Source organism: Fusarium mangiferae (assembly GCF_900044065.1).
Source record: "Fusarium mangiferae strain MRC7560 genome assembly, contig: FMAN_scaffold014, whole genome shotgun sequence".
NCBI classification, from domain to species: domain Eukaryota; kingdom Fungi; phylum Ascomycota; class Sordariomycetes; order Hypocreales; family Nectriaceae; genus Fusarium; species Fusarium mangiferae.
In genome coordinates, this window is record NW_024573934.1 from 1,448,894 (window position 1) to 1,469,394 (window position 20,501).

Here is a 20,501-nt window from a genome sequence, read left to right on the forward strand (position 1 = left end):
GACTCTGCAGCAGAGAATCGGCCATGATGTAATGGACTCTCCAACCCGTTTCAAGCAGGAAGTGCTGAAACAATCCTTCCAGCAGAGTATACCGTGGATAGACTGGAAGGATGCACCTGGACTGGCCTATCACGGCACACAGATCGTATCCGCTAGCACTGCCGGCAGATGATCTTGAGTGATATGCCCGAAAAGTGCATAACTTTCTGGCGACGTTGTTGCTTATGACGAGTAAGATCCTGACAAGATTATGATCAACAAGGATGCAACGTGCTTGCCCAAGATGTGCATTTGAGCTGAGCACCCATGGACGAGCCGCAATCAAGGTAGTGAGTCGTAAAACACTGATCTATGCAAGACGAGAACCTGTCCCCAAGAGCTTCAAACAGGTATAAATACCTTACCACCCACCCTCACTTCAACTCCATCTCATCTTCATCTCCCATCACAACATCAAACAAACAGCCACCATGCAGAACAAGCTCATCACCGCCGCCACCCTTCTGAGTGCCCTGGCCTCAGTCCAGGCATCTCCCGTTTCTGTTTCCAAGCGAGACGTTCTCACAGCCCTTCCTGGAGGCGCTTCTGATATTGAGAACAAGTTCCAGCCTGCTCTTGACTTCGACGGCGACGGCTGCTACCAGACCGCCGCCATCGATCCTAATGGTAACTTGAACCCTGGTCACGGTGCCACTGGTACTCCCCAGGGAGACTGTCGTGATCCTCCCCAGCTTGATAACAGCAACACCTATTCTCGCAAGCGCTGCAACAATGGCTTCTGTGCCATTATGTAAGTCTTTCTCCTCAACCTCAAACACGAGGGCTTCTTCATTTCTGTATACATGCTGACATTGGACCTCCAAGGTATGAGACCTACTATGAGAAAGACCAAGCGGTTGGTGGCAGCTTTCTCGGAGGCCATCGCCACGACTGGGAGAACATCGTTGTTTTCGCCCAAGGCGACAATGTCGTCCGTGTAGCTCCCTCCTGCCACGGCAAATACGACGGCGCAAGCAACCAATTCCCCAGTGACGGAAGCACCCCTCTTCTCGTTTATCACAAGGACGGTGCCGGAACTCACTGCTACCGTTTCGCCAACGACGATGATCGGGCCAACCCCGAGAACCCTACTGGTTCTTTCTTCAAGGCTCCTCTTGTTGGCTGGGATAACTGGCCTGATGTTGGTCTGCGAGACAAGATGCTGCAGAACTGGAGTGGTGGTGTTGGACCTAAGCTGGATGATGAGTTTGGCGATTCGCTCAAAGCGGCTGCTGGTGATGGTGTTCAGGGCTTCGATCCTTACAAGGACGAGTAAAGATGGGGAGGAATCTGGACATACTACTATCTATTACTATTGAACATGATTGACTTTGCTGAATACTTTATTGTAGAGCCTTTCCCTGAGTAGATTATCTCTTGTTCTGTTACCTTCTGGGTGTACTTAACCCTGTCTTGAACATTCAGAACTCTTCGACGTTCGCTTTAATGTCAAGAGATGAGCACAAGCAAAACTACCTGATCTCAACAACTCGCTGTAAGACCTCAACCATTTTCACATACGTAGGCTTACCCCTCTCTAATTCCTTAAATCTGTACAGCCCATCATGTCTCTCACACCCTTCCGGCATACGTTCATCAAAGTCATCTATAGCCTTCCAAAATCTCTGCACATCCTCAGGATGAGTGATGACGAAAGCTCCAACTCGTATGTACCACTGGTTCCCATTCTCACCCTGTCTTTCGTCCAGAACCAGGCAATGTACGGGGTTGTTGAAGTACGCCATGTTTGCAAAGACGGGAACCGCAATGGCCGAATTGCAGTTTAAAGCCTCTTGATCAAACTTCACATCCCAGTAGTTTTTACTTTGAATCTCGATCAATTCATCACCACGACCTCCCTCACTAGGCGCGGCTCCAAAGTCCACAAGTTTCATGCCGCTCACGGGCCCCGATTCGACGATAGGTAGGTAAGAACACCGCAGACGGAGAGATGATCCAGTGGAGGTGCAGTATCTCAAACCACGAGAAGGTATTGCTTCATTCAGAGGGAGAATACTTGTATCAATGACTTTGGTGAAGTAAATATCCACAGACCTCACTTCCTGTGGTTCGATTATGGCATCCTTGATCGAACACCAGGACCATGTTGGAGCAATGTAATCGTCGGAGCGTTTCCCAGGTGCCGAAGGAGTGTTTCCATCATATTCGAATAAATATTTGCGTGACATTGCTCGCCATACCAACTGCCTCTCAACATATGGTCGCCATAGACCAGCGAGGAAGAGCCCTGGCGATCTAGGGCAGGATGAATCTACCCGATCTTGTGTATCATATTTCTCACGGCCATCTTCGACTTGATCTACAGACTCCACCATATGTTGAAAGACGGGGTAGAGCACATCAATAAGGCCCGACAGCGCAACAAGCTTATCAGTCGCAACTGTGGGCTGTCCCTGGGAGTAGGCTCGAACTACTTGATTCCAGTTCCGAAAAACATCCTCAGGAGTCAGATAAGACAGATTTCCGTTTCGTGCGTTGAGAACAAACCGTTTCAGTGAAGTCAATACGGCAGTGTCATGCCTCATCGTCGGGTCACCGCAAGGCAGTCGTTCGCACACTGCGTCCGAGCAACACTGGAAAGCAACTTGTTCAAGCCCCAGATGCAGTACCCTTGGCGCTAAAACACGCTCCTGGAGAGCCCAAGCTCCTCGATTCAACTCTGAGTCTGAGATGCGTTCCCACCAGTTGTGATACTCGGATATGCAATAGTTACTGGGGAACCCATCGCCCCATTCACGATGTAGGTATACTGGGTACCATGGGCGGGCGGCTCGTTTGTCGGAAGGGCAGAATAGCCCGTGGCCAGCCGCATCTCCGTCAGCCGAGAGGTTGAGCCACGAGTTCCCATAGATGGAAGCCATACCACCGACCTCATTTTGCCAATCTACAGGGTCGTCTTGGACTACACAGAGTGCGCCAATCCAGAGATATTCATGACTCAGCCTTTTGGTGGTGATACATGCATCTGTGAAGACGCGGGAGAGTTTATCAACAGGAATTGACGATTTGAAGGCTTCAATGTTGCTGCGAGTAAGCTGAAGAGTGTTTACTGCACCTGGGCAATGGCTCAGGGTCAGGTACTCAACATCGTCGGATATATCCTGACCCTCGACAAGGCGGACTTGAAGCGCAGCCGTTGTATTACAGACGTATAGCAGTCGAGTTGGCTTCCAGGTGGATGTTTTCATAAGCTTGCAATCTGTATGATATTTCTCACATCTATCAAGCCATTTTCTGACCGATTTCCAAGTGGTCTCAGCCTGATCTGATCTGGGCAACGGCTTTATGTTGATATCTTTCGCGTCTATACTCCCTAGTCAGCTCCAGTGTATCTCACATCGGCCATACAAGCCCAAACTAACCATTGATATCGATCGTATCGAGAGCCGCCCAAACATGTCCGATGTCCGGCCAAACAATTTGTGGCCGTTTTGGAGAACTCAGAAACACAAGCGTCACATCATCGACGTCTTGCTCTAGTGGATGCTGCCTCAGTACGGCATCTTGGCTTCGAATTCTCAGGTTTTGACGAGAATGCTCTAAGGCCCCAAGCCACATTGCACAAAGTCCGCAGGAACGCGAGGATTCGGTGAGTTCTGAAAGAGCTCTGGTGCTGATTGGCTGGATCAGCTCGTCATCGCGACAAAATTCACAGAGGGTTCCATCTTGCACCGAGAGAAATTTCGTGGGAGGTGTAAGAGCGCTGGAAGAAGAAATTGGAGTCGACATATTTTCCAATGATTGTAAATTGTGTTTTTGGCCTTTGCGACGCGATAGAAGTTGAGCACTGAAAGGATGAGTGAGGCGAAGCACGGCAACTTTTAGCCGGCCTCACAACATACGTCAGGCGCACCCCCATCGTTGTGGTTGACCCATGAAGGCTTCACTCACGGGTGCAACATTCTTGCAAATGACTGAAGTTGCTTCCCCCAATCATTGCGAACACCCATGAATATAAACATTTCAGGGCCTCGCGAATCCTGTGGATTACCCCAGAAGACAAGATCTCGGCTCGCTCTGAGGATCAGGTGATCTTTGTCAATGAATTGCAGAATCACAGAGAATCTGCCATCGGTGGTGTAGATCTCATTATGTTCAAGGCTTGAACATTCCGGGGCTTTGAATGGGACAAGTTCAAAGTCGACCTTGGGATTAAGCCAGAACCGGCCGGTGAGATTACCGCTGTGCGCCTCGTCTCTATTTTCGTATTCGAACCTGATATATCTCCTCTGGTAGCCGTGCGGACTGTGATCATAGAAACAGTCAAAGTAGTCCATACAGTAAAGATCGAACTGGCTGTCGATAGGACCTAATTGAGTTGATTGATTTCTGGACACGGAAATCTCCAAGGATTCGTATGCAGCCCGCGCTTCTTCAACCTTATTTTCCTCTTCCTCTCTTGCATCTTCTTTACGCTTTTGGATAGTCTCTTTGCGCTGGAAAAGCTCTCTTTTGCGTTCCTCCCGCTTCTCTCTCAAGTGATGGTATTCTGCTGCATGAGGTCCATTGTACATTATAGTTTCGTCTGGGCTGGTCTCATCAAGGTCTGAGATATCTTCATCAAAGTCCCAGAGTATAATGCCATTTCTCTTGTTAACTGCCTGAGAAACGCGATGGTACCAAGTAGGTAATTCTAAGGATGAAGTCATTGTTGAGATGATGGGTGATGGAAATTCGTAAAGAGCAATTAGGCATCGCGGGGTTAACAATTCAGTGGCGAGGTGCGCTAAACTTTAGCTGTTCCAGCTCCCAGCAATTACACCGTTTGGGTTCCCCAAAGGTCAGCTTTAGAGCTGAACTGAGTAGATAGCATGAGTGACAGGGATTAAAAAAAAATATAAACGCTGTTGCTTGAGGATGAAGAGCAAGAAAATGCAAAAAATTGAATCCCCGAAACCTGGATCGAACAAGTGACCTTTCGGTGGCAATATCAGTTACAGCCGAACGCTCTTCCAGCTGAGCTATTCGGGGAGAAGGTCTGGATTCTTGACGGTGAGTTTGCAAAATCAATCCACAATCTTCCCCCGACATGAAAATGCACCAAGTCGAACTGAGCATTCGGATCAAGTGCCGTTCATTTCGTTCAGTCTGTTGAACCCCTCACGGCATTGCTATACAATACTGCGACTCTTACTAGGTAGTCATCTCTTTGCTAGTGTCATTGATCCATGCGCAATTGACCTTCTGAATAGAGCCTCACCGAAGTAACCTTGTCGCTAACAAGGGTTTCACGTCAACAGCACTGCAACGTTCCTCGTTACCATTCGATCTCCGCTCCATTTCCGAATACTACTTCCGACTCATCACCCGGAAATCCTCTTCCTCCCTCTTGACACTGACTCATTCCCCAATGCGAAAATGTAAGCGAGGTCACAATGATGCCAGAACTAGTAACTCGGTGAAAAACACCGCCGATCACGGTGCCGATAACTCCGATCGGCGACACCCCGCAACAATCCATATCATATCGATTCGAGCACGCGATCATTCATATTATCTTTCTCAACTTCAATAGCCCTCGCAATGGCAACGCAACGATCATCGCTAGGTCAAAAGGCTGGCTGGTTGTACCACGAGTCGGGAATCTCTGCTGTGTATTCTGCTGGTAGAGATGCCTGGCTGCTTATTCTCTCACGGACATGTCGCATGTTTGCATTCAAGGCTGTCACGCTTACGATAGCGCAGTTCTTCTCTGAACTGGGGTTTTCTGATTTCAGGATTGGTTTGTTCATGAGTTTGACGCTGTTGGGTGACGTTGTGCTCGGTTTGGTCGTAACGCTCATGGCCGATGGGCTTGGTCGGCGGAGGGTATTGGTGGCGGGTGGCTTTTTGATGGCTGTCTCGGGCGCGATATTCTCGGTCTTTGAGAATTTCTGGATTCTCCTGTTCGCTGCTGTCGTTGGTGTGGTCAGCGCGAGCGGAAGTGACTTTGGTCCGTTCCGAGCCATCGAAGAGTCTATGCTGTCTCACATCACGACCCCGAAAACGAGAGCTGATGTCTTGGCTTGGTACATCACCAGTTCGAGTCTTGGTGCTGCAGGCGGTGCGGCGCTGGCAGGAAGATTTGTCGAAAACATGACAAAGCGAGAGGGGTGGAATCTTGTGAGGGCATACCATGCGACTTTCTGGGTATACATCCTGATGGGTGCGCTGAATGTCTTGTTTGCGTTTGTCATGAGTAATAAGACAGAAGCTCATCACGATGACGCTTCGGAAGCTTCCGACGAACTAGCTGAAGGGCTTCTACGCGAATCCATGGAGGAGGAGGAAGACGCTCGTAGGAGAAGACAGTCCATGACATCAAATCCTCCTGAGCCAGTGAGTCGCTTTTCAAGCGTTTCGTCTGGTACCAGGTCTGTCATGTACCGGTTATGGTTTCTCCTGACCATCGATTCTCTGGCCGATGGAATGGTTTCGGAATCTCTCACGACTTACTTCCTCGATCACAAGTTTTCACCTTCCAAGACTACCCTCGGAAACATCTTCTCATCAGCCCAAGTGTTGGCAACCGTCTCAACAGTCTTTGCAGGACCTCTATCTCGTCACCTAGGTCTTATCAACACCATGGTTTTCACTCATCTGCCGTCTTCAATTTCAGTTCTGTTCTTCCCTCTACCCAGTGGTCTGGTTCTCACAGTCATACTCCTCTTCATTCGCATGGGTCTCAACAACATGGATCAAGCACCCAGAGCAGCCTTCATCGCGGCCGTTGTCAAGCCTGAAGAGCGCACTGCTGTCATGGGAATCACTTCGACGCTCCGAACCCTGGCCATGGCCACTGGTCCTTCGCTGACTGGAGGACTTGCTGAATCTGGGAAGTTCTGGATTGCGTTCTTGGTGGGTGGCATCTTACGAATCATGTATGATTTGGGTCTCTGGTTTATGTTTGTAAACATGAGACTGCATAGTCACGAGACGCATCATGAGGAGTCAGTCCCAAGAGGGCAGTCTATTGATGAAGAGGATGTGGAGATGTTGCGGCAGTCAATCGAGAGCGAAAGTTCTGATGAGGAGCATCGAAAGTGATGCATAAAAGAAGCTACTCCAAGATGAAATACTGAGCGGACAAAAGAGCCTGATGGTAGTTGTACATGTGATCCGACCGCTGAGGCCTAGTGCCGTAGCTATGAAGATGATTCTGGGTACACAGAAATCAGATGCTGATATGAAGTAAGGTTTAAGGGATTACGAGTAAACGACAAAGCATGTGAACTTGGGATATATGTCATATTCATAGAAATGATTTTATGGTATATAAAAGAACATGGGTATCCATATCGTCGTGACTCATCTAAACAACGCCTTCAAGATTAAAAGATTAAAAGCACAACCAAGCAATCGCAACCAATGACCCCCCAATCGCTGTCATGAGTTCAGACCCAGACAGAACGCACCTCGCAGCACTTTCCTCATCGCTGCTACTGCCACTTAACGCCTCTGACATATAGGTCATGGTGTTCGGCGTAGCAGGATAGTAGTCGTCGTTGTAGGTCGAATTCAACGTCACCCGCCCAACAACATCGCCAGATTCGAGACGAATGTAGGACTCTACGTCCCCCTTCTCCAACATATCCTCTGTGACAACGATCTCTCGTGCACCGCGGATCCAATCGCCGTAACCGCCATACCCAGAATGCTGTCCATAGCACAGATGGATACCGTTGCCTTCGACCGTCATTCCTTCGAGTTTCTTATCCCAGCGATAGCACCACGTGTTCCCGTGATCATGACCAGAAAAAAGCCCGATGACTCCAGGAACAGTAACCAAAGCCTCCATGAAGGGCACGTCCTGGCCTCCGTAATCACAAGTCTCGTTGGGGTCTGCATTCTCACACCACCCTGCTCCTTGCTGAAACACCGGAGGATCCTCGTTGATGCCCGGTTGGTAGTTCTTCCGGATTCCAAGCTCTGTTTGGAGTGCAACTGTGGCGTTGACTGGAACGTGAACGAATGCTAGTGATGGGAGGGTTTTGTTGTACTTGTCGTTCAAATTGATACTTGTTTCATTGAACCAATCAACAACACTCTGGTCAACCCAGTTTGGCTGATACGATCCCTGATAATAGTTACCGCCACGACTATCGAAGAACCATAGGATGAGATTCGGGCTGCAATCGCTGGTATTGGTGCAGTCCGAAGGGTAAACAGGCAGATAGTAATTTGTTGTGCCCGACAACTTCTTGTTAACCATTTTCTGCGTGCGCGCTCCAGGGAATAGCTGTTCGCGCTCTAGAATATCGTCGCCAGCAATGTTATAGTTATGGTCATGGTTGCCATATGTAGATGCCCAGGTCAAGCTGCGGTTGACGATTGGCTCAACAATCATGTCAACGTAATGCGTGCTGTTGTGAGCAAATGTTGAGTCTCCATTGATGAGATCGCCGTTAAGAACGACCAGATCAGGCCTGTCGTAGTCGAGGACTTTGCGGATCACTTCAACAGAATTGCGATCCTGTTCGGGACCTGTTGATGATTCATCTATAACCGAGGGTCAATTGCAATTCTTGCCGTCGATTGAAGAACTCACATTGTCCAAAATGCATATCGGAGAAGATGGCGATCTGAAAAGTACCATTCTTGGTGAACCGCAATGGCTCAAGATCGGTGTTGTTGACATCGGTAGCATAGCCAAGAGCAGCTAAGAAAGCTAAGCCAACAGTATGCCGTGTTGTAATCATGATGGACTAATTGACGATATCAATGAGGACAATAAACGAAGTCGGTCACGATAGTTCTGGCCAAGCAATTGATCGACATATCGGCGGTCCAGCAGTTTTAAGATAATGCTCGAAAGGAAGCATCGTCACATCGATGCGTCATTCCTAGAGGCATGAAAGAAAAACACTATTCGACGATGCCTAATCAGTCTAGCCCTGGACGACGCACGGAGGTTAAAGAGGGGAAAGCATGCGACATCGTGTCAGGTCGTCGTGGTCAGGCGCGTAGGCCCAGCAAGGGAGACAAGCAGTGGCGCTCTTCTGAAATCTACAGCGATGGGCCTAACGTTTTAGCTGGGAGAGGAAAACAAGTAACGGCAAAGACGGGAGTGTTTGAGAGTTATGCTGTTAGTCTAGTGAATTGGACATCGATGATGCATTGTCTCGAATAGATAGAGACTATCTTGATACGAATATTATAGTTTAGAAGCTACTGAACCTGTTGATCAGGTATATCTACGTCCATCTGCCGAACTCAATCACTTCAGGTCTGATGTGATGCACCGATCGATTTCGGTTCCGGGCCCGAGATGTGGGCGCGCATTTTGACCCGACCACCTTCGTCATCCCGTGGAGCTAGCAAACTCTAAAGGAGCGTAGCCCTGAAATTGATGAATTTTCTGATCAATAATCGCTTCATTTGACGCGTAAGTCTCTGCGTCAACATTACCTAAGCCCTGTTCAAGACATGGGAACTTGACTTCAGCTGATGATTGGAGGCCGAATGCGGTAATTGACCATGCGCCCACTTTCCGTGATGGGTTTGACTCGCGGGTTAGTGAGTGGGATAAATACCATGGACCAGATCGAGCACTGGTGTCTTACCAGACCAGCCGTTCTTATTGTTTCCTTGGCAGGTCTTTGTTGACCCTGGCTCGATTCCCCTGTCTGAAGGTTCTGGCAGTCACCGACACTGGTTAATGAGGAATGCCAAAAGTCCAGCATTTGAGTCTATAAACTCGCGACGATGAGCTAATTGCTGGACCAGACACCGCCTACTTGGGCCTCAACATTGAGATTGATGACGTCTCGGAAGACAGACTGTAATCTGTTACATTGAGCCCTTGTCAATCGCAACCTTATTTTAGTTGTTTGATCATTCAAGCAGTCAGAATGACTGGTGAAGTGTAAATCTTCAACGACCGAAGCTGCATTGCACGGTTGAAAGCCAAGGTTGCGAAAAGGCCGCCCATGACTGGGAGAAAATTCGTAGCCCAGCGCACTCTTGTATGTTTGGGAATACGAAAAATAATACCGAGATTTGCGCTCTCGTGGGTCATGGTAAGAACTTGGTTCAGTAGCCGACCTGGCAATGGAGTGATTGACTGCACGGCGAAATTTGCATGACTTGGACAATTCTGCACGGCCCAAGTTAAATGACTCGGGAATATTTGGCCGGAAAGACAGTTCTTCCGAGATGACCATTGCAACTATCCCAGCGAAAGCTTCCGTCAAAAGTTCCTGCGTAACCTCCTCCTTCGGATGGGGCTTCCGTTAGGTCAGATCCGCGAGTATCACAGAAACTTTCTTCCCAGCCAGTTTCTCCCACATTTATTTGTAAGAAAGAGATTTAATTGGCACCACGGTATTCGTGACAGTCACATCATCACCTCACTCTGTGAGATCATCGGCTGTCTGCGAAGATCATGGCGAAAAATAAGGCGTTACCCTACAGTATGCCTCGCGAAATCATCTACAAATACCTCTATTCCTCAGTGATCCTGCTTTCCCAGATAGACTGAATTGACAGAACAAAATATCTTTCGAACTATCAAGAACATGCGGAGTTCAGAATTGCAGTGATAAGATGCTGTTGATTCTGGGTCCTGGTTCCCCCAAGTTGCAAATCGTCGGTTTACACTGCCCCACGACACCTTAAGTTCCGAGATCGATCGACGGTCCATCTCCTCCTCCCAGGCCCCTACACCGCAAACCGCTCAGATACAGTTTGCAGATCCCTCAGCTGTCGTGGCCCGCCTTTTAAAAAGCGAACTCAGTCACTACGCGTTACCAATTGTATGCCGTTCTGCATACCCTAATGCACGGGTTGTCCCGTCCACCTGAAAGTGGCTGGCGTACAGTGTAAGACAACAACCTATAAGCGGTAAAAGATCGTGTGCAGCTGAGACATAGTCATCCCTTACTTTCCACATTTACTACGGGATTGGATGAGCCAAAGAGGGATTGGAATGATGTCACAGAACAAGCAATGATCTGTGACTTGAGGTTGCTCAAGTAAGTGCATATGCCGGTTATGAAGTCTTTTTTTGGTTCCGGCATATGCACTGTATACGTTACTGTAGTGCAGCGGTATAAGAAAAGAGACATTGAAAGGTGAGAGCTTAAGACAAAGAAGAATATTAAACGTCTGTTTTGTGCCTTAATCTCCGTGGGATCGAATTTGCCTTAATGATTGTTGATACACGCACTAAAAGCTACCTATTTTGAGGTCAGGGATAACATAAGACGACAATGTTGAGTGTTAAGCCGGCTGTTGCCGTGGAGGCTCATTTCCCCTTGTCCAAGAACTGTTTAAGTGAGTTTACTTGCCGACTGCGATTCAGACCCCCGACTGACACGACCAAAATAGGCGTAGAAACAGCATACACATATGACTACATCATTTTCTACAGATGGCTATCACCAGAATTATACGAGAGAGGTCGAGTCATGGCGCGTTTGGTTGCTGAGATGATCGAGAAGAAGAGCCGCCGCATATGGCTTGACCAACACCAGATGACGAGAAGCACCGAAGCTGGAGAAGTGACCAAGAGCATTTCCAATACATTCTTATCCGTGTCTCAAATCATCATTCTTGCCGCCCCAGGCGACTGGGATAGGTTTACGAACCCAGATGACATTCATCGATGGGAATGGGAGATGAGTCTCAGAAGTGGTGAGCTCAAGAGAGACACAATCTCAGACTATCTAAAGCTAACAATGACCCTCCAGACAAACAAGTTTGGCTACTTCAATACGGATTACCAGACAATGGGCAGGCATTATCCAGAGCACAATTAGCAGAGGGCTTAGAAACATACTGCCCAAGACTGGCAGAGCTCTTCAAAAGTAGGGATGTACACATACGGTCATTGACGATGGATAGCATTGACGTGGTACTTAAAGAGATCGCCGAGGCTGCACAGTAAGAAATGCCGAAGGCGGGGTTCGCGGTGCACAGGGAAGACATGAATGTAGCTGCAAAATGACATCTGTGACTCGGGGAACCCGGCAGTTCAGTATAGTTCCACGATCGTCGCGGTGTGGCGTTGTGCCGAAAGTGTATGGAGTGGATAGACGAATGCAGTGAGACACGCATTAGGACCGTGACGGAGACGGTAGTGAAATTTGGCGGGGTGATGCTAGATTATGGTGAGCAGGGCCCAGCTTAATTAAATAAACAATTATCTGCTGGACATTAATGGACATACATGCTTCCCTCAATCACATCCAATACCACCATGTCTATGTTCGATTCCGTGACACCCGGCTCTAGCCATCTCGCCAGCCTCGATCAACCAATTACTTCTCAAGTGGGAGCAATGTGTAGGTGGTGCATCACTTTCCTACTGCGATTCAGAAAGCTGACGTCCAACTAGCAAAAGAAAGCCATGCCATCCAGACTGCCTTCAAGGCGGGCAAAGAATATGTAGTCCCCTGGGGAAGCCAAGAAGAACAACGCATTGAAGAAGCAATGCAAGACCTCGGCTCTTACCTGAGCGATCTTGATCCCTCCCTCTCCTACGAGGGCACTGATAAGAAAGTGGTATGGCGCAAGTCCTGCTGGTTTGCCAGTCAGGGCATTGGCCATCCTTTCTTGGACTCTGAGGCAGACATTGCCAAATTTGATGGTGATCTTAAAGATGGTCTTACGGGCCTTCAAGCGTTACATGATTCGAGAACTCGAACCTCGGCACATTGTCTGAAGTCTGCGCTCGACAGTGCTTTGGTAACGACTAGCATGGCTGTTGGTATTGACCCTGACTTGATGCAACGATGCACGGTTCGCTATCGTGCTATCAAGTATACGCCTCATGCTGGTGCTCCAGGTGGCATTGGCCTTCATCCAGATGGCAATCTGCTGTCTGCCCTCATCACAAACGGGCCAGGACTTCGGGTCTATGACCTCGACGGAACCGTGCGCTTTCCTGGACATAAAGGCACAATCATGATGGGTGGCTCAACGCTCTACCGTTGGGCCAATGAGTTCATCCCGACTTTTCACGATGTTGATATCAGTGGGAATGAGGTCAAGGTATCCATTGTGGCCTTTTTCAACTTCCCCGACATGGAGACGATACCGAGGACTTTGAGAGCCGAGGGAGATAATTTCTTTCATGATATTCGAAGGATCAAGGAGGACGACAAACTTCCAAGTGGGGAGTTATCGGCACTATGGGATGTTATCATCAAGAACCACCAGCTGTCTCTGCCTCCAGTTCTTGCAAGTGGATGAGTTTATTTCTAACAGGGTGGTCTAGCTGAACTGTTCCTAATAAATAAGTGGATGCACAGTTCATTTATATCGAAATTATGTTATTTGATAGACCCGTGACTCCAGTCCAATGAGGTCTCGATTTACTGACAATTTTGATGCTGTTCCAAATCCATGATCCTATCGTGTCACTCTTGAGCTGACTGACAGACCACAATTTATGATGTAACCAATCACTTTAAGGGCGTACCACCGTGAGCGAAATAAACAGGTCGTTTACTGATTTCTAATCACGTCATATCATAAGCAAGCATCTTCAACAAACATGCGCAGCACTTCTAATATTTATATGCTAAATTCTCTCCACTTGCCTTGGCGATCTTACAATAATTAGAAAAGCTTCAGCACCATGTCGCAGCCAACAAAGATAAAAGCAGTCTTCTTTGACTTCATGGGGACATGCCTTGATTGGCACAGTAGTGTCGTGCAGGCTCTACCCCCCGCCATCCCCAAAGCCGAAGCCTCCAAATTCGCTCTTGAATGGCGGCGACGTTACTTCATCGCCAACAGCGAGCGCCTTGCCCAAAAGCTTGAGCCCGAGGATATAGACGACACGCTCATCCGCGTGCTTGAAAACGTACTGGAAGACTCACCAGAGTATAAGCAGCACTTCAAAGCGCCAATCAAAGAACAATTGATTACTGCCTGGCATTCTCAGCCAGCTTGGCCAGAAGTTAGAAAGGCAATTCAGTCGATCCGAGAAGATCTTGGTCTGGAAGTCTTTGTTCACGCCAACGGCACAACACGCCTGCAGCTTGACCTAACTCGCTTTGCTGGGCTCAGTTTCAACATGCTCTTCTCCAGCCAGCTATTGGGGACGTACAAGCCAGATCCTGAGGCGTACAACAAGGCGTTGCGACTCGTCAAGCTCAAGCCTGAAGAAGTTGTGTTGGTTGCGGCTCACGCATATGATCTGAGAGGAGCTCAAAATGTCGGAATCAAGACCATTTACATTCATCGTTGGACGGACGATGTTGATGAGGATATGGACAAGGTGAAGGGAGAGTTTGGTGCTTTTCTGGAAGGGATGGAAGAGCTGCCTGCCACAATTGAGAGAATGCAATCTTGATGAAATACTGGCGCTGTCAAACTGGCAAATGCCAACTGTTTCAATTCATTTCAAGTATTGGCTTTCTCGGTTCGATCAATGCTTTGGCTGCAGGCTCCACGCCACATCTTCCTCGGTCCACAGTGGAGTTCGACGGCAGACGCATGACATTCAGTATCAGCATTAGATAAATAGAATTGACCCAAGAGTCCAGAATGGCTAAAACTGACTATTTATAAGCAACTCTTCGCTTGCAAACTCCAATTTGAGGTTCGAGTTTGACGTGGTGGCACAAACCTAAAACTCCAATCAAAACATCAACATATTCACAAATACGACCCAATTACCTCTAAAAATAGCTCCGGTGCGCTGGCGCAATGGTAGCGCGTAGTCCTCCTAAGACTAAGGCTCAGGGTTCGAGTCCCTGGTGTATCGAACCTTTTGATGGTTGGTTCGTCAGGATGAGGTTCGCAAACTGTTTGACTTTTTGGCGGATTCACGTTGCTCTGCGGCATCGTTTATGAGAGTCTCTGGATTGCGGGGCTACCTATGGTTGGTCCTCTTATGAGCTATCATCGTATATGATATAAAATCAGAAGCTGATCTGCTGGCTTATATGACAGACTCATGTTGGACTGCACGATGGCACTATCAATTGAACACTCAATTGATTCACACTAGGCACAGAATAGCTTATTCGATAGTCACTGATGGCGGGGGACACTGTATACTTGTAGATTGGCCACCATTTCGAGCGCCGTCGTCTTACAGATCCATCTTGGCCATGGTATCTTCAGCTTCCTGCTTCCACTCCTCACGCCACCGAGACAAAGGCGGCCGTCTCTGAACAACATCACCTGCAGCCCAAGTCATGCGCTTCTTGTCCTGCTCCTCTGTAACATCGTTGTCGGGGCAGATGATGTAGAATTCGTTCTTTTCCATCTTCTCATACAGATAATCTGCCACCTGTTCCGCTGTCCAAGCTCCAGCTGGCTTCACGCCTCCCGGCGTTGCTCTTGTCTGTTAAGCATTGTCAGTCAGTTACCCTAAGCACGGCAGTGGTTTCTTACCAGACCAGTGTAAGTCCATCCGGGCACAAGTAGATGCACGCTGGTGCTTGCGTCTTTCAGGTCCCAGCTCAAATGCTCAGCCAGAGTCTTGACTGCAGCTTTGGAGGCATTGTATGCTGGATTTCCAGGTGGGTTGGTAATACCCTGCTTGCTACCAGTGATGACGATGCTCGTTGGCTTTGACTTGGCGGCGTCTTGGACCACGGAGAGAAACATGTTGATACCATGAATGACACCGAATAAATTGGTCTCAAGGGTCTTGTTTGTTAGCATTTGTCGCACCATTGTATTCTCCAACGTACATCTCTGAAGTAATCATCATCTCCCCATGTGCCCCTCAGACCTCTGCCAGCGTTCAAGACCAAGAACTCAATACTGCCAAACTTGCCCAAGGCGAGCTTCTTCAGCGTCTGCCAGTCCGAGGTCGATGAGACATCAATCTTGGAGGTAACGACGTCGGAGTCATTGGGGAAGTGAGTCTTGGTCAGAGCCTCCAGAGCTTCCTCGTTGTTATCAACGAGCAATGTGCGCATGCCCTTGCTGCGGCATGTTTTGGCAATGGCCAGACCAATGCCTGAGCCAGCTCCCGTGATCAAGGCAGTGGAGCCTGGTCTGAAGACGTCGGTTGGAGACATTTTTCAAGTTTCAGACAATGGCCTGGGGATTGGTAAACTTGGGTATCGAGGCAAGGAGGATATGTAGCTGATTAGAGGTTATGAAGTAGGTTTCATGGGATCAGCCTTTATATCACGAGTTCGGACTTAACGCATTGTCATCAACCCGAATGGTCATCCCCGCATCAGAGCAGACTCAAGGCGGGGCATTAGCATGACTGTTAGTAAATGTTAAGGCGGGGCAGCACGATACTCTTCTATTCACATCAGAATGGTGGACATAGAAGTAGTCTACCGCTTTCATCATCACTTTCATTAACAATTTGCATCACTTCCTCTCAAGGGGCGAGTCTGTTACGAACATCACCCCATTGAGTTGTCAATTGTTGGTCATCTTGGTCGACTATGTCCGTAAATCTAGCTTTGACTTGCATTATCCTGCTTTAATGCGTTCAGAACCGCTGTCATACCGCGACTTCGCAAAGCGAACACGACGTACATAGATCGATGACGTATATGCCTAGAGGCATCTGAGGAGAAAAGAACAAAGTACCCGTGCCACAGCCTTTAAACGAAAGAGTTCAAGCCGGCGCAGAAATCTCTCAGTCTACCATGTCAGGCAAAACACAGGGACGTAAAATCGCCATTATTGGCTCCAGTGGCCAGGTTGGACAACCGACAGTCAAGGCTCTTCTCGCATTTGGTATTCACAACATTACTACTGTCCGACACATTGAAGCAACAAGCAAATTGCAGCCTGAAGTCATTGTCAAACGTGGTGATCTGAAAGACGAGTCCTTCTTGGCGAGCACCTTCCAAGGACACGATGCTGTCGTGCTCATGTCACCTCTCCCCCACCTTGTCAGTCTGCAAGATTCAGCAGTTCGAGCAGCAGCAAAAGCTGGAGTTCGATACATCCTACCTGCAGAATTTGGTCCAGACCCTTTCGCGTCAAAGTTGATAGAGGACAACCAACTTCTCAGGACAAGAAGATCCGCGATCTGACTGAGGAATTCGGTGTGAGCAGTTGGATCTCAGTAGCCGTCGGCTCGTTCCTCGACATGAACATCAAAACTGGTCTTTGGGAATCGATGTAGAGAAACGCAAAGCTGCGATTTGGACAGGAGCCGTTGGCAAGGTCGCCACGTCGAGTGTTGCACAGACTGGCCAGGCTACAACTGCAGTATTGAGTCTCCCTGGACGTGACTTGTCCCGGTATAAGAATAAGGCTTTCTATGTCCCATAATATCATCTAAGCCAGAAGGAACTTCTGCTAGCAGTTCAAAAGGCAACAGGGACGGCGGACCAGGACTGGGAGATAGACTACCAGGATGTGAATGATGCACTGAGAGATCGTAACGACAAGATCCAGCAAAAGGATGCCACTGTCCCATTTGTCAAGTTCTTCCTTACTCATTTCTGGGAGGGGAGCGGAGGAGACTTTGAAAGCAAGGTCGACGCCAGTGAGGTGAAGAAGCTGTACGAAATCGGACTCCAGAAGGAGGCCGTCGACGACGTGCTTAAAAGGACAGTGGCATAAGCTGTCCAAACTTCTCGGCTAGACTTGACATAGCGAGTGAGGGATGAATAAAGCCCCTATAGCCAAAGGTGGGAGATTATTCCCACCAAGCTATTTAGTCAATAGAAAGTGTCGTCAAAGCATTAATCGGCAGTGTATCCACCTAGAGCGCCTTCTGTCTTACTTTGCCCACACTTTCCTTATTCTCAATAGTCTCCAGGGCAATGTATTGATGAAAGGAGGCCTTTATTCATTTACAATGGCCGCAGCATAAAGTTTCTCATTATCGTGCACACAACTCCTTCTTTTCTTACCTCCATTCCCTGCCATCCATCCATCGTCTCAGCCCAAAGGATATCATGGAATTTCCTCAACATTGACACGGCCAAAGTTCTCCACGAGATTGGTCAGGATGTGTGACTCCATGTGCTCACGCTTCTTAACAACGCTCACTGGCCAGTGACTCCGAACAGCCACTGCCATCTCCGGCTCTGGATCAGCCTCGTATCTATCCAGCGCCATCGAACTCTTCAGCAAGCCGATCTCCTGTGGGCGCATTTTTCCTCGGATGACTTTGAAGAGCGCTTGCGCCAAGTAGTGATTTCTTCGTTGGTAGTAGAGGCCTTGGGCTATCAGAATGAGAGTCGATCGTAGAAACTCAATTTCTTCTGTAGGTGCGTCCTCCTTGATGGCATCTATACTATCATAACCCATTAACATCAAAGGGATGACGATAAAGAGGTCCATTGCTTCGAACCCATGTCGGAGGTAGTACAGTCTGACAAGTGTCTGCATGTTTCTCTTCGAGTCAGCTACTATACGCTGTGGAGAAGGCTCTAGATTCGTTTCTGCATCACAAAGAGGCTCGAAGATCGTCAATAGTAAGTGGTGATAGTACATACTGCGACGCTGTCAGCAACTAACTTCATGCGCATGAAGCACTTACTGTAGTCGTAGCTGCCCAGGAAGAACAATTCTCCTTGGACTAAGAGATTCGGGTAGGCTCTCGAACCATTCTTCGAGCCTTTCGCGGAACTGATAGGCCAGGTTAACTCCTACATTGGAACCTTCTGAGTATGCAGCGTCGCAAAACTCATTCATGATAATCCGAAACCGGCTCCGAGCATGGATAACCTCTCCAAGACACATCGATGAAAGGCCCTGATTCAATGGGTACTTGACCCATATTTCGCCATACCACGACGGATCTTCTGAAGGATCTGGGAGCGGCCATCTTGGTGGCTCCTTGATGAGCGGCGACAGCATGAACGAGAAAGCAGAGAGACTCCTGTCGTTAGTACACGGCCAAAGGTGTGAAGAGGCACTCACGTTTCCCAGTTGTACATGGCCCAGGCCAGGTTTTGGGTGCCCCTCTGTATCCTCTTGCTCTGATCAAGGTCGATGGTGTCGAAGATGCGAAGCTGGTTTGCCAAAGCCACAGCATGCACCCTGTAAGGTTTCCCAACTTCGTCTAGCCCACAGAGATTATGAAACACACTAAAAAGGATACCTGCCTGAATGGTAGTCATAAGTGGAATAGAAGCCTCGAGCTCCCATAGTCGCTTGGCCTCGGCAATGAAGCGATAGGCAAGAGTGTTTGGATTCCAATACTCGACACGGTTGGTGAAATCAGGGTAACAGACCTTGTATGCAGGTCAGCAATGTTGACTTTGCCACTATGAATGGTATCCTACGCAAGCATATGCAAGAGTTACGTTGACAAGGAGTGAAGAACAAAAGTCTTTGCGACGCGCTGCCATGTCTTCTAGGAATAGATCTTTGTGAAAGGCTGCTGTGAAATGGTACTCGCAACGGAAGAGTACACTCAAAAGGTCCCGCATGAGCTTGTCGTCGTCACAGACGCTGGTCCACGCTGAGACTTTGACGTCGGACAGTAGGGGATCGAATACTTGCGCTGCATGGAATGGTTTCAAGTAAGGACTTCTCTGCTCTTCGGAACGCAGACTTGCGAGATGTCCAGTGAGGTTTGTCTCTGATATCTGGTGTTGAGAATAGAGAGAGGCGGTTTCATACAGCATTGAGTTCAGATAAGGGTTGTTGAGCTCAAACTCTTTGGGCATCTCCGATCTGTAGGGAAACTCGTATCGTAATCGCGTCTCGGGAACGACGGCCATTTGAAGTAGTACATTGCCTGCACTGGCCTGATTGACGACTGATGCGACGTCTGTTCCGGATCTGAGCCTTTGCAGGATGGCCTGGGCATCCTGATCAGGTAGGTTCTTCAGCAGCCCGACGAGTTCCTCGTAGACACTTGAGCGTTGGCTCGAGCCCTCGAAGCGCTCGTGAGAACATCGGTTCAGTGCCTGTGAGCGAGTTTCGCCTGGTCGCGTAACATAGATGCAGGCGAGTTTGCGCTGAAGACAGCGACGACATGCTGGTCTCTCTCCGGAACACTCACGGTGGCGGTCAGTCAGACCCCGCTTAGGATACGAAGCGCTTAAGTACCTTGACCTTGTATTTACGGCATGGCTCGCAAGCAGCCAAGACAGGATTCAGCCTGCGCTGTATTACACTGCGTCTTGGGGGCGGCGGCGGCAGCGATTGTGATCCTCGCTCTGCTGGTAACAGAGTGCGCAAGGGAGCGGTTCTAGCAGCTGATGACGATTGTTGGGGGTCGGTCTGAGGCATTGTCCGCGATTGGCTAGGGTTGTACAAAACAAGATAGAAGTGGTGATCGGCGTCGATTGAAAGAGACAGACTAAGCTAACCTAAGTCACGATACAGTCAACTACAGGATTAAAAACAAGCAGCGTGCATATCGTGTGTTGGCGCCTGGGTCTAGCTTGGTTGGGAAGTGATGAGAGAATGAACGCATGTCAATTCAATTGCGAGACTGTCAAACAGAATTTGTCGGGCGGGCAAGATCTGTCTCAGCTGCTTACATACAACAGGAGCCCTTAGCCAATTGGCGCCAATCGGAGGGGGCGGAGCTAGACGTGATTGTGACGTAAACGTCT

The 20,501-nt window shown here is 48.7% G+C and overlaps 9 protein-coding genes and 2 non-coding genes across 11 annotated transcripts; 6 read left to right on the top strand and 5 right to left on the bottom strand.

Annotated features, from left to right (window-relative positions):
- Positions 1-470: 470 nt before the first annotated feature.
- On the top strand, positions 471-1,315 carry FMAN_14687 (uncharacterized protein; the record flags this gene model as incomplete). The annotated part of the gene is made up of 2 exons (XM_041823025.1): positions 471-790; positions 865-1,315. 2 exons carry the CDS (start codon positions 471-473, stop codon positions 1,313-1,315), a joined length of 771 nt encoding a protein of 256 aa, XP_041688647.1.
- Positions 1,316-1,511: 196 nt separating this feature from the next.
- FMAN_14686 (uncharacterized protein) lies at positions 1,512-4,709 on the bottom strand (the record flags this gene model as incomplete). Its single annotated transcript, XM_041823026.1, has 3 exons — positions 1,512-3,364; positions 3,423-3,847; positions 3,952-4,709. 3 exons carry the CDS (start codon positions 4,707-4,709, stop codon positions 1,512-1,514), a joined length of 3,036 nt encoding a protein of 1,011 aa, XP_041688648.1.
- Positions 4,710-4,947: 238 nt separating this feature from the next.
- tRNA lies at positions 4,948-5,031 on the bottom strand. The gene is given in 2 exon segments: positions 4,948-4,983; positions 4,995-5,031. It is a non-coding gene; the product is annotated as a tRNA-Tyr (tRNA).
- Positions 5,032-5,583: 552 nt separating this feature from the next.
- On the top strand, positions 5,584-7,086 carry FMAN_14685 (uncharacterized protein; the record flags this gene model as incomplete). The annotated part of the gene is made up of 1 exon (XM_041823027.1): positions 5,584-7,086. One exon carries the CDS (start codon positions 5,584-5,586, stop codon positions 7,084-7,086), a length of 1,503 nt encoding a protein of 500 aa, XP_041688649.1.
- A 292-nt stretch (positions 7,087-7,378) lies between these two features.
- On the bottom strand, positions 7,379-8,738 carry FMAN_14684 (uncharacterized protein; the record flags this gene model as incomplete). Its single annotated transcript, XM_041823028.1, has 2 exons — positions 7,379-8,538; positions 8,588-8,738. 2 exons carry the CDS (start codon positions 8,736-8,738, stop codon positions 7,379-7,381), a joined length of 1,311 nt encoding a protein of 436 aa, XP_041688650.1.
- Positions 8,739-11,249: 2,511 nt separating this feature from the next.
- FMAN_14683 (uncharacterized protein) lies at positions 11,250-11,926 on the top strand (the record flags this gene model as incomplete). The annotated part of the gene is made up of 3 exons (XM_041823029.1): positions 11,250-11,313; positions 11,368-11,673; positions 11,730-11,926. 3 exons carry the CDS (start codon positions 11,250-11,252, stop codon positions 11,924-11,926), a joined length of 567 nt encoding a protein of 188 aa, XP_041688651.1.
- A 282-nt stretch (positions 11,927-12,208) lies between these two features.
- Positions 12,209-13,233, top strand: FMAN_14682 (uncharacterized protein; the record flags this gene model as incomplete). The annotated part of the gene is made up of 2 exons (XM_041823030.1): positions 12,209-12,323; positions 12,377-13,233. 2 exons carry the CDS (start codon positions 12,209-12,211, stop codon positions 13,231-13,233), a joined length of 972 nt encoding a protein of 323 aa, XP_041688652.1.
- Positions 13,234-13,621: 388 nt separating this feature from the next.
- Positions 13,622-14,341, top strand: FMAN_14681 (putative hydrolase (HAD superfamily); the record flags this gene model as incomplete). Its single annotated transcript, XM_041823031.1, has 1 exon — positions 13,622-14,341. The coding sequence occupies one exon, from the start codon at positions 13,622-13,624 to the stop codon at positions 14,339-14,341; it is 720 nt and encodes a 239-aa protein (XP_041688653.1).
- A 342-nt stretch (positions 14,342-14,683) lies between these two features.
- Positions 14,684-14,755, top strand: tRNA. The gene has a single exon. It is a non-coding gene; the product is annotated as a tRNA-Arg (tRNA).
- Positions 14,756-15,085: 330 nt separating this feature from the next.
- On the bottom strand, positions 15,086-16,025 carry FMAN_14680 (uncharacterized protein; the record flags this gene model as incomplete). The annotated part of the gene is made up of 3 exons (XM_041823032.1): positions 15,086-15,340; positions 15,391-15,648; positions 15,693-16,025. The coding sequence occupies 3 exons, from the start codon at positions 16,023-16,025 to the stop codon at positions 15,086-15,088; spliced, it is 846 nt and encodes a 281-aa protein (XP_041688654.1).
- Positions 16,026-17,880: 1,855 nt separating this feature from the next.
- On the bottom strand, positions 17,881-20,172 carry FMAN_14679 (uncharacterized protein; the record flags this gene model as incomplete). Its single annotated transcript, XM_041823034.1, has 5 exons — positions 17,881-18,424; positions 18,470-18,808; positions 18,853-19,166; positions 19,218-19,937; positions 19,996-20,172. The coding sequence occupies 5 exons, from the start codon at positions 20,170-20,172 to the stop codon at positions 17,881-17,883; spliced, it is 2,094 nt and encodes a 697-aa protein (XP_041688655.1).
- Positions 20,173-20,501: the final 329 nt, after the last annotated feature.